The sequence below is a fragment of the Mustelus asterias genome, chromosome 8 (genome assembly GCF_964213995.1).
Source record: "Mustelus asterias chromosome 8, sMusAst1.hap1.1, whole genome shotgun sequence".
Classification (NCBI taxonomy): domain Eukaryota; kingdom Metazoa; phylum Chordata; class Chondrichthyes; order Carcharhiniformes; family Triakidae; genus Mustelus; species Mustelus asterias.
The window spans coordinates 86,646,438-86,658,437 of record NC_135808.1 but is presented as its reverse complement, the minus strand read 5'-3'; the positions used below and the strand labels follow the sequence as shown (position 1 = coordinate 86,658,437).

Below are 12,000 nucleotides of genomic sequence, written 5' to 3'. Positions count from 1 at the left end.
TCTGCTTTTATTGTTATTGGACTGTCATAGTAGTTTGCTATAATTGAGTGCTTTGCTGAACCATTTCAGAGGACAGTTAAGAGTCAACCGCACAATTGAGAATCTAGAGTCATGTGTTGACCAGACTGGGTAAGGATGGCAAATTTCCTTCCCTAAAAGACTTCAGTGAACCAGATTGGAATTTACAACAATTCTGTGGTTTCATGGCCACAATTACTGATGCTAGCTTTTTGTTCCAGTTATTTCATTAATTGAGTTTAGATTCCACCAGCTGTTATGACGAGAGAGCAGGAGCATCATTGAATTGAGGTCCATGTCTAGATAGATGGTATCAAATGTGATTTTGAGTCAGGCCTTGGGGCTGTTATAACATCAAAAGCATATGAGGAAATGTTTCAAGAAAAATTGCCCCACAAAAAAAGTTGTTTTGCTGAAATGTTTTTTTGGGCATCCATTGGCAGTCCTCAGTGATGATAAACATCCAGGTAAGGTATCAGAACCAACCAAAATAATGGTCTGTAATTGTAGTTAGAATCCCTCATTGATGATCAGAGATTTGTTTTGTAGCCTGAAGTTAAATTGTGGCAGTATTTTAAAAAAAGGTCATTGCTCAAACACTTGTGGGCATACTCATGCAAGAGTAGGAGGGGGTTAAATTGGATAGTCCCTGAACTCAAGGCTGGAAACATATGATCAACGTATGATTTGAAGTGATGCAGCATGTAAGCATTGTGCTGTCTGCTCATTTTCGTGATTATAGCTTGTATTGAAGTCATGGCACAGCCCAGTACTGAATGCATTGCTGAGCAGCTGGGTGACTCAGCAGCCACTCAGGTTTATGCCAAGTCAGCACCACTTGGAGCCAGACTGAATCTCTTAAAGGTAAGGTGCATTTTGGCTGTAGTAAGGACTGGAAAAGTCTGGGCAACATTGAAAGGGCTTGAGGAAGGACCTGAAATGGCAAAACAAGTAGAGGAGAGAGATTCACATTCCTCAAGGGGCCAGGAAGCCCTATGACAACTCAGCAGAAGGCAATGGAAGCAGATGATTGGCAGTCAGCAACAACAGTCTGATTTGAGGATATGAATGCAATGTCACAAGAAGTTTAATGACCTCCTGCATTTGGTCAAGGTCAATGAAGCATCCTTACATGCCAAGTTCTATAGCACCAGTGCTCCAATCACTACACTCACATTCCACATGTACCAGCGATCTATATCAACCACGGCTTAAACCCCATATTTATTTGCTTCACCTCACCCTCACATACTTGGTACTGGTTGAATATGTACACTCATATTTCACAGGTTCCACATACCGCCAACAATTCAACTCTGCAAGGCACATTATCTAAGCGTATTACAAAACAATCAGTGGCACACTTCCCTCAATTTTGGAGGAGCAGGTGGCGCATGATAGATGGTAGCAGCAGTAAATGAGTGGAGCCAGATGTGATGCATATGCTAATCCCCATGGGGGAACATGGTGCTGGAAATAATTGCCATAGCCAGAAGGCCTCACTGGAATAATCCAGGATGATAGTGATCTCCTGCCTTATGCACCTTCTCAGATCTGACTTCATCTTCTTCCCAGAGTCTGGATAACACACAAGCTGCAGATGGTATAACCATCAATCTCTTGCTTTCCTCCACATTCCTTTCTCTTACTACAACCTTCCCCTTGAGTATTTATACTTTCAAAGACCCAGGAACTGCTGTCCTACCAGCCAGACAAGGCCTGAATCTGAAGGCATTTAAGAAGAGCAGACATCTGAGTAAGAAATGCTGCCACTTCATCTGACAGTCACAACCATCAGCTGGCATATTGGGACTGATATTGGGACTTCACATACCTTAGGGAATAATGTAGAGCAAGGATCTGCAAATGGTGAGCCAAAGGCACAAGAATGCTGTAGCCAGGCCAGGGAGGATGAATAAAGTGTGCCAGCTGACTGAAGGGAGATCGCAGATGAGTTCCGGTCTTAAGGACTCAGATGAAACCTTGATGGGGTGGTATACAAGAGAGCACAAGAGGTCCCGGACACAAAAACATTTGGTGCATTGAAGTAGCTACCAAACAGCCTGTTGCCATTGTCAAGTTCTTCATCAGTTGGGTCAAGGACTGGATTTTATTAAATTGGGGCCTTCTCCATCTCTTTGCCCATAGCCTCATCTCCATCACTTGTAGAGTCTGGTCGGGATGGCATGTAATGGATAGGTGAACGCCTTTCCGCGAAGAGTGTCAAAGAGCCACACAGGAGGGTCATTCTCAGCGGTGACCTCTACTGGGTGTCCGCTGCCTCTGTCTCCATGTCCGAGCCAGAATCTTCATCATCCAGATGACTGGCTCTTGAGATTTAAGAGGGTGGAGATCCTGTCCACAGGCCGGTGTGAATGGCACCGACAATGGCGTGTCTGTAGAAACAATTGCCTTTGGAAGGTTCCCTGTCATGGAGGTGGTCTATGTGCTTCTTTGAGGTCTTCTCTTTTCTTTTTATCTGTTAAGACACTGGTCCTGTTTTTTTGACAATGACTCCAGGAGGCCATAGGACTGTCCGTACAGCCAGGCCGTTTGAGGACGAGTGGTAGGGTGTCAAACAGATGTACTCATAAAGTTCTGCAACTCCCTGTTGGTAAACAGAGTCCCATTGTCTGTCATGAGAACCTCAGGCATACTATGCATACTAAAAGATTGACAGAGTTTCTCTATGATATTGCAAGAGGTAGTAGAGGCCATCCGGTGCACATCGATCCATTTTGAATAGGCGTCGATGAGAATTAAAAACATGGAGCCCATACATGACCCGATGAAATCTGCATGTACTCACACCCAGAGTCTCCCCAGCGATTCCCAAAAGTGTAATGAGGCTGGTGGGGGGAGGGGGCTTCTGGTTTTCCTGGCAAGGTTTGCACCGCTTGACTAGGTTTTCAATATCACTGTCTACGCCAGGCCACCAGATATAGCTCCTTGTGAGCATTTTCATCTTAGAAATTCCTAGGTGGCCATTCTGCAATTCTTGAAGTACTGGTTGCTAGCCTGGACATGGGACAACCACCCGGGCTCACCACAAGATGAAGCCAATTTCCATACTCAACTCCTGATATTTAGAAAGATAAGGTTTCAAATCCTCCATAGGATTCCCTTGTGGTCGACCACTTAGGATAACATGAAATAGTTTCGCCAACATGGGGTCCTTTTGGGTCCATGCTTGCATTTGTTTTGCAGATACTGGCGGAGTGTCCATAAAGTTCAGAGTTATGACGACGTCATCCATCTTCGGAGGAGAAAGTAGGATGGTGGGTAGCAGCAGGCAGCTCAAGGCATCTGCGTTTGCTATATGTCACCTGGAAGATGTTCTAACGTATATTCACCTATAGTGAAGGTATGTAGTGGTGCCCAGCATTGGATCTAGGTTGATGCGATGGGAAGAATCACCAGAACTCCATGTGTTTTATCTAGTCCCATGTGTTACAAACCAACCAGTTTTCAGGGTGTTGTTTGTGCTTCTGATTCCAGTGTGAACTCTCCCAGGCAAGTTTCAAAGAAAATTGTGAACTCTGACAGTGTTGAAACTGGACCTATTGTTAGTCCAGTTTACCCATTGTCAATCATACTCAAAGGAATTTCAAAGCCCAAGGAAATCTTGAGCTCATTTGATCTGTAGATGGTTAGAAGATGTAACTTTCCATCACAAATAGAAACATAGGGTGGGATTTTCCAATGGCGGGGATGGTTCACCATTTGCAGCCAAAGTGATCTTCCAGTCCCGCCGATGTCTACATTGTTTTGCGTGGCTCGGCCATCCCACCACTGGGGAACCCCCTGTGGTGGGGTTCCCTTTGGCAGACCAGAAGATCACACCAGTGGGAAGGGCCAGAAAATCTCACCCATGGTCCATAATTCTATTACAGAGTACTTCAGTAATTGCTTGAAAAATGCTATTAATTCCATGGAATCCCTACAGTGCAGGAGGCCATTCGGCCCATCAAGTCTGCACCAACCACAATCCCACCTAGGTCCTATTCCTGTAACTCCACATATTTACCCTGCCTATCCCCCTGACACTAGGGTCAATTTAGCATTGCCAATCAACTTAACACGCACATCTTTGGACTGTGGGAGGAAACCGGAGCACCCAGAGGAAACACATGGAGAATGTGCAAACTCCACACAGACAATGACCCAAAGTCGAACCCAGGTCCCTGGCGCTGTGAGGCAGCAGTGCCACCACGCCGCCCAAGTAGTGGTCTTAGTACTGAGCACTGGGGACCTCCTATATATATACCTTACTCCAGTACAAAAAAAAGTTCACCACTACTTTTTATTTTCTGTCACACAGAAATGCTGCTACTGTCCCACTTATTAAGGAACTTTAACTTTGCTGACACTTTGCAAAACTTTATCAAACACCATTTATAAATACAAGGCTTGGCCTCATCTTAAGAGATGTATTTTGCCTCCTCTTCAATAGTTTTGAATATTTCTTACACCTTGCCTAGATTTGTCAATGACAGATCTGTTACAGTTATGGCACAGTGGTTAACACTACTGCCTCACAGCTCCAAGTACCTGGGTTCGATTCCCGGCCTGGGTCACTGTCTGTGTGGAGTCTGCACGTTCTCCGTGTCTCTGTGGGTTTCCTCCGGGTGCTCCAGTTTCCTCCCACAGTCTGAAAGGCGTGCCAGTTAGGGTGCTTTGGCCATACTAAATTCTCCCTCAGTGTACCTGAACAGGTGCTGGTGTGTGACAATTAGGGGATTTTCGCAGTAAGTTCATTGCAGTGTTAATGTAAGCCTACTCGTGACACTCATAAAATAAATTGATAAAGTTTATGAGCAAGATAAACGCAAAATACTGCAGATGCTGGAATCTGAAACAGAAAAATGCTGGAAAATCTCAGCAGGTCTGACAGCATCTGTGGACAGAGAGATAGAGCCAACGTTTCGGTTCTAGATGACCTTCCGTCAGAGATCTACTCTCTCTCTCCACAGATGCCGTCAGCCCTGCTGAGATTTTCCAGTATTTTTCTGGTTTGAACTTTGTTGGGAAGTTGCCTTTGGCCACACCGAGCATGGAGCAAAGCCCTTCCCGGAAGTGTCCGAGCTGCGGGGATTGGGTACGCACGGCACGTCGCTGAGCTGGGTGATGTCAGCACGCTGGGGGACGCAGGCTGGAAGCCTCGACGGAGACATCTTGGAGCTCCGGCAACGTCACCGTCACCATGTTGGAGATCCGACAACGTCACCATGTTGTGGTTAAGGGGAGGCGAGAGCAGAGCGAGGCGGCTGGAGATGCTGCTGATGCTGTTGGAGGAGCCGGATCCCGATCCGGAGCCGGGCACCGAGCCGGGCACGGGGAGATGCCGGCCGAGACACTGACTGTTTTCCTCAAGTTGTGCGCGGCGGTTTTTTACGGAGTCAGCTCCTTTTTTATCGTGATTGTGAATAAGAGCATCCTGACCAGCTACAGGTGAAAGGAACGGCGCGAGCGAGGGGGAGAGGAAACCCGTTTGGAGCAGAGCCCCCCCCCCGCCCAAACTGAACCCAACCCCCCCCCCCCAACTCAATCCCCCCCCCCCCCCCCGCCCAAACTGAACCCAACCCCCCCCCCCCAACTCAATCCCCCCCCCCCCCCCCCCGAGTGTCCCATTACTCCAGGGGCACCTCACCCCTCATTCCCCACCCCGGGTGTATCTCCAACCCCCCATCAAACCCCCCGTCCCCCATCAAACTCTTCCCCTCCTCAACCCCACCCCCCACGGCACCCGGCTCCCCCCATCAGACACCCCCCCCCTCCATCAGACCCACCCATCAGACCCCCCCCATCAGACCCCGCCGCCCCCCGCATCAGACCCCGCCGCCCCCCCCCATCAGACCCCCCCCCCCACCAGACCCTTCTGTCCCCCATCAGACCCCGCCGTCTCCCGTCCCCCATCAGACCCCGCCGTCCCCCCGCCCCATCGGACCCCGCCGTCCCCCCGCCCCATCGGACCCCGCCGTCCCCCCGCCCCATCGGACCCCGCCGTCCCCCCGCCCCATCGGACCCCGCCGTCCCCCCGCCCCATCGGACCCCGCCGTCCCCCCGCCCCATCGGACCCCGCCGTCCCCCCGCCCCATCGGACCCCGCCGTCCCCCCGCCCCATCGGACCCCGCCGTCCCCCCGCCCCATTGGACCCCGCCGTCCCCCCGCCCCATCGGACCCCGCCGTCCCCCCGCCCCATCGGACCCCGCCGTCCCGCCGCCCCATCGGACCCCGCCGTCCTGCCGCCCCATCGGACCCCGCCGCCCCATCGGACCCCGCCGTCCCCCCGCCCCATCGGACCCCGCCGTCCCCCCGCCCCATCGGACCCCGCCGTCCCCCCGCCCCATCGGACCCCGCCGTCCCCCCGCCCCATTGGACCCCGCCGTCCCCCCGCCCCATCGGACCCCGCCGTCCCCCCGCCCCATCGGATCCCGCCCCATCGGACCCCGCCGTCCCGCCCCATCGGACCCCGCCGTCCCGCCCCATCGGACCCCCCCCATCAGACCCCGCCATCCCCCCATCAGACCCCCCCCCATCAAATCCCCCCCCCCCCCACGGTCTGATTTTGGAAACTTGAGTTCTGCTTTTCTGACTGTATTTTTAATTAGCATTAAAACAGTTCTAACCTTTTGTCGGCATCGCTTTCTGTATTGGGAGTACTGTTGAGTTTTTTCTCAGGAGAGAAACCGGAGGTGGTTTGGCAGATGTTCATGTTCTCTACTTAATCGGTTTGCAAATTCTGGGAAAGAGGCACAAAGTACACGATGTCCCTTAATTCTCGCTCTTCTTGTCCTGACTTGTATACACCGTTTGTCTGGAACCACTCCTTAATGTCTTTACAATTACATTTGCAGATTTCCATCAATAGTATTTGTGGGCATTGGTCAGGTACAGTTAATTTCAAATTTATATTCTGCATGTTAAAGTTAATTTTCATTTTAAGTAAACATATAAAAAGCAACATGTGACCCACTTTTAAAACCATTTCTTTCACATGTAGATGTTGGCAACAGTGACCTTGCTGTGGGTGGGTAAGGCATGCAGGGTGGTGAAGTTTCCTGGCCTCGACTACAGCATACCTCGAAAGGCAAGTCCAATGTTTTTATTTCTTAAAAAAACAGTTTCCTTTTGGCTAAGATCAGGCATCCGATCAAGCCCAAGATCAGATGCAATGCCTTTTCTTGTCAGCTTGGATCTTGTGTCTCTTTTGTGGCGACCATGAATTGGATTCAATTTGAATTGGATTCAATTTGAATTGGTTTTTGAACAAGTAAGGAGATGGGTTAAGAACTTGCCCTGTCCACTCTGCACATTTGCTTTGTGACTTTAAGAAAGGAATAAAAATGTAAAAATTCTTATAAACAGTCCTTTTGCATTAAAATAATTTAAATCGTATGAGCTATTATTTTGCATGGTATTAACAGAAATAGACATGGTGACGTGCACTTTTGACTGCATTGTTTTTGTGAACATGAAACTATTATTATGAAGATAGTTTATTTCTTGGTGGCAGCAGAGATAGTGGAGGCATCGGTTATAATATCCCAAAATTCCCTGAATTCTGGAAATGTTTCAGTGGATTGGAAAAAGGCTAATGTATTGCCCTGTTTAAAAAGGAAGGAAGGCAGAAAGTTGGAACTGTAGACCAGTTAGTTTGTCTGTCGTTGGGAAACTATTGGAATCCATTACTAATGAAGTATAACAGGAAAGTCAAAACTCAGTCCATCAGAATCAGCATGGTTTTGACTAATTTGCTGATGGTCTTTGAAGATGTAACAAGCACAGTGGATAATGGGGGTCCTGTAGATATAGTGTATCTGGACTTCCGGAAGGCATTTGATAAGATGCCACACAAAAGGTTGATAAACAAGATAAGATCCCATAGGTTTGGGAGTAATGGATTTGCTAACCAACAGAAAGCAGAGAATGGGGATAAATGGATTTTGTTCTGGTTGGCAAGCTTTAATTAGTGGTGTGCCACAGGGTTTGGCCCTCGGGGACCCCAACTATTTAAAATCCGTATTCATACCATACAACCCTGCATCCAAGTTATGATAGCCAAATTTGCATATGACACTAAAATAGGTGGGAAAGCAAGTTGCAATGAAGAAATAAATTTACAAATTGATATGGATAGGTTAGGCGAGTGGGCCAAAATTTGGTAGATGGAATTTAACGTGGATAAGTGTGAAGTTATCCATTTTGGTCAGTGGAATAAAAAGGCAACTTATTATTTAAGTGAAGAGAAACTTCAAAATGCTTTGGTGCAGAGGGATCTGGGTGTCCTCATGCACAAATTGCAGAAAGGTGCAGCAGATAATGAGGAAGGTAAGTGGAATTTTGTCATTAATTTCTAATGGAATGGAGTATAAAAGTAGGGAAATGCTGTTGCATTGGTGAGACTGCATCTGGGGTAGAGTGCACAGTTCTGGTGCTTTTACTTGAGATGGGACATAAATGTTTTGAGGTCATTCAGAGAAGGTTCACTAGATTGATTCCAGGGATGAAGGACTTGTCTTATGATAGAGTGAGTAGTTTAGGCTTATACTTGCTGCAGTTTAGACGAATGAGAGGAGATTTAATCGAGGTAAGTAAGATGCTCAAAGGGGATTGACAGAGTAGGAGTAGAGCAGATGTTTTCCCTTGTTGGACATTCTAGAACGATAGGCCATAGTTTGAGGCTAAGGGGTGGCAGATTTAAAACAGCAATAAGGAGAAATTATTTCAGTGAAATCGTCATGAATCTGTGAAATTCTCACCCCAGAGTGCAGTGGATGCTGGAAGACTAAACAAATTTAGGAGGGGATAGATAGGTTTTTAGTGGGATGAACGGTTATGGGAAGTGGCAGGAAGATGGAAATGATGCCGAGATGCAATCAGCCATGTTCCTATTGAATGGCGGAGCAGGCTCGATGGGCTGAATTGCTTCCTTCTGCTCCTCGTTCTGATGTTTAATGTTAGGCATTAAAATTGAAGTCTACTCCCTTTAACTCTTCCCCCATATTGTATATTTTCAGATTATGCTGTGTTAAATGCTGTTTTAATCCTGAATTGGATATTACAGTATTTTGTACATGATTTGACATTTACAGCAGGGCTACACAATAATGCTTTTGTAGTTATTTCCTGAGTTTCATATTGGTTGATAGATCTGAGTTTTGTTTGAACTATCTCTAGGTTGTTCTTGAATTAAACGTTGACCATTTTGCCTTTTTAAAAAAGTTGCGGAAATGTTTTCAAGATATTAGCAGATATACAAGACCCAACATTCTTTACTACTTTTTAGCTGGGCGAAGGTAGTTTGGTGTTTTAAATTGCACCCTCACCCTTCCAGTTGGTGGTACTTTATAGCAGACTTGAGATTATGAATTCCCCTGGATCAAATCTATATCATGCCATCATACCACTAGCTTTGTTCAGCATTTATTATAATCACGTTGACTTGAAAAAGCAGTTAGATGGGCAATATACAGGCTTCTTTTGACTCAGTAAGCGATGCACTTGCTTAGTGGTGTTGTACTGAAATATGTAAATCAGTAATGCTCAATTTTGGTTTCTGGCTTGTGACAATGAGAGTGCAGCAAGTGACCTGAGCTCCTCTGGACAAGGGATGGAGGAGAAAAATCATTTAAGGTTTCTACTTCTGGTCCTTATTATGTAATCTCTTTCAAAAGAAAATTGCTAATGGGCAAGATCTATTTTAGCTGTAATACCTACACCAAGAGATGAAGGAAGACCAAGAGATGAACAACAACCTCTCCCTCAATGTCAACAAAACAAAGGAGATTGTCATCGACTTCAGGAAGCGTAAAGGAGAACATGCCCCTGTCTACATCTATTTTAGCTGTAATACCTACACCAAGAGATGAAGGAAGACCAAGAGATGAACAACAACCTCTCCCTCAATGTCAACAAAACAAAGGAGATTGTCATCGACTTCAGGAAGCGTAAAGGAGAACATGCCCCTGTCTACATCAATGGGGATGAAGTAGAAAGGGTCGAGAGCTTCAAGTTTTTAGGTGTCCAGGTCACCAACAACCTGTCCTGGTCCCCCCCATGCCGACACTATAGTTAAGAAAGCCCACCTAAGCCTCTACTTTTTCAGAAGACTAAGGAAAATTGGCATGTCCGCTATGACTCTCACCAACTTTTACAGATGCACCTTAGAAAGCATTCTTTCCGGTTGTATCACAGCTTGGTATGGCTCCTGCTCTGCCCAAGACCGCAAGAAACTACAAAAGGTTGTGAATGTAGCCCAATCCATTACGCAAACCAGCCTCTCATCCATTGACTCTGTCTACACTTCCCGCTACCTCAGCAAAGCAGCCAGCATAATTAAGGACCGCACGCACCCCGGACATTCTCTCTTCCACCTTCGGCACGGTAAGGTAGCACAGTGGTTAGCACTGCTGCTTCACAACTCCAGGGACCTGGGTTCGATTCCCGGCTTGGGTCACTGTGTGGAATTTGCACATTCTCCTCATGTCTGTGTGGGTTTCCTCCGGGTGCTTCGGTTTCCTCCCACAGTCCAAAGATGTGCGGGTTAGGTTGATTGTTAAAATTGCCCTTAGTGTCCTGAGATGCGTAGGTTAGAGGGATTAGTGGGTAAATATGTAGGGATATGGGGGTAGGGTCTGGGTGGGATTGTGGACGGTGCAGACTCGATGGGCCGAATGGCCTCTTTCTGTGCTGTAGGGTTTCTATGATTCTATGTGTAACCCCCCGCTGACCACTATATGGGGCTACTATTTAAATATTCAATCAACAGGATCCTGAATTCCTAGTAGTTGATGTTGATTTGGCTAATTCCCTGTTTACCCATAAATGTCAGTACTGTAATCGGAATATCAAAAATAAATTTAATAACAAATATAATGAACAGACATAAAACAGTGAGCTCTGATCTATAACCGTTGGTGCACACATAGGGAAACTCGTCCTCAGTAACACACTTGTAGATACTGTTCCAGTTGGATTGTATAGTCCCCACCAGTTACTCATGACACACACACACAGTCCAGAAGAGACACGTGTGGAAAATGATGCTGTAGGAGGCAGAGGTGCCGCGAGCTATCGTGCAGCAACACAGGTCCAGTGCGCTGAAGGCTGTCCTCCTTGGCAGTAATGAAAAGAACAGGCAGGGGAACGCCAGGCTGCCTCTCACTCCAAACCGAATTCTCACTGCCTGGAAAAAGCTCCTCTTCAAAACGTGGCTCTCTCTCTCTCTCTGCACCCTCCCTGCCTTACCCCCCAGCTGCTTCACTTCCTGGCGCCTTTTTTCTTCCCGCCCCCAGAACAATCCGATTGACCTAGCCCACATCACTCAACAAACAGCATCCTGTTCAGCAAACAGGACACTGAAACCCACAAGGGACAAAGAACATTTGTAAATGTCTTCCCCACAAATCCCCATTTTTCTCAGTCCCTTACATATGATTCTTCCTTCGGGAAAAAGATACAACAGTCTGAGGTCACGTACCAACCAACTCAAGAACAGCTTCTTCCCTGCTGCTGTCAGACTTTTGAATGGACTTACCTTGCATTAAGTTGATCTTTCTCTACACCCTAGCTATGACTGTAACAGTACATTCTGCACTCTCTCGTTTCCTTCTCTATGAACGGTATGTTTTGCCTGTATAGCACGCAAGAAACAATACTTTTCACTGTTAATACATGTGACAATAATAAATCAAATCAAAGAAGCTAATGTACAGTGCACGTAGCCAATTTCTCATGAGTGACAATGTTCAGTGCTTATGAACAGCAAATACTCTTAAGAAGAGTTTTTTACTCCGAGTGGTTGGGGTGTGGAATGGACTGCCTGCAGGGATAGTGGAGTCAGAAACTTTAGGAACATTTAAGAAGCTATTGGATAGGCACACGGAGTACTTCGGGATGATAGGGAGGAAATAGCTTGATCTGGGTTTCAGACAAAGCTCGGCACAAAATCGTGGGCCGAAGGGCCTGTTCTGTGCTGTA

The 12,000-nt window shown here is 47.0% G+C and overlaps 1 protein-coding gene across 1 annotated transcript in view; it reads left to right on the top strand.

Annotated features, from left to right (window-relative positions):
- The first annotated feature begins 5,164 nt into the window (after positions 1–5,164).
- The window catches only part of slc35d1a (solute carrier family 35 member D1a), a 50,035-nt gene continuing 43,199 nt past the window's right edge, over positions 5,165–12,000 (top strand). The window contains exons 1-3 of the mRNA XM_078218440.1: positions 5,165–5,469; positions 6,876–6,909; positions 7,022–7,108. Of these exons, the coding sequence (XP_078074566.1) occupies positions 5,222–5,469; positions 6,876–6,909; positions 7,022–7,108 (369 nt within the window). The 5' untranslated portion in view covers positions 5,165–5,221. The remainder of the gene's footprint in view (positions 5,470–6,875; positions 6,910–7,021; positions 7,109–12,000) is intronic.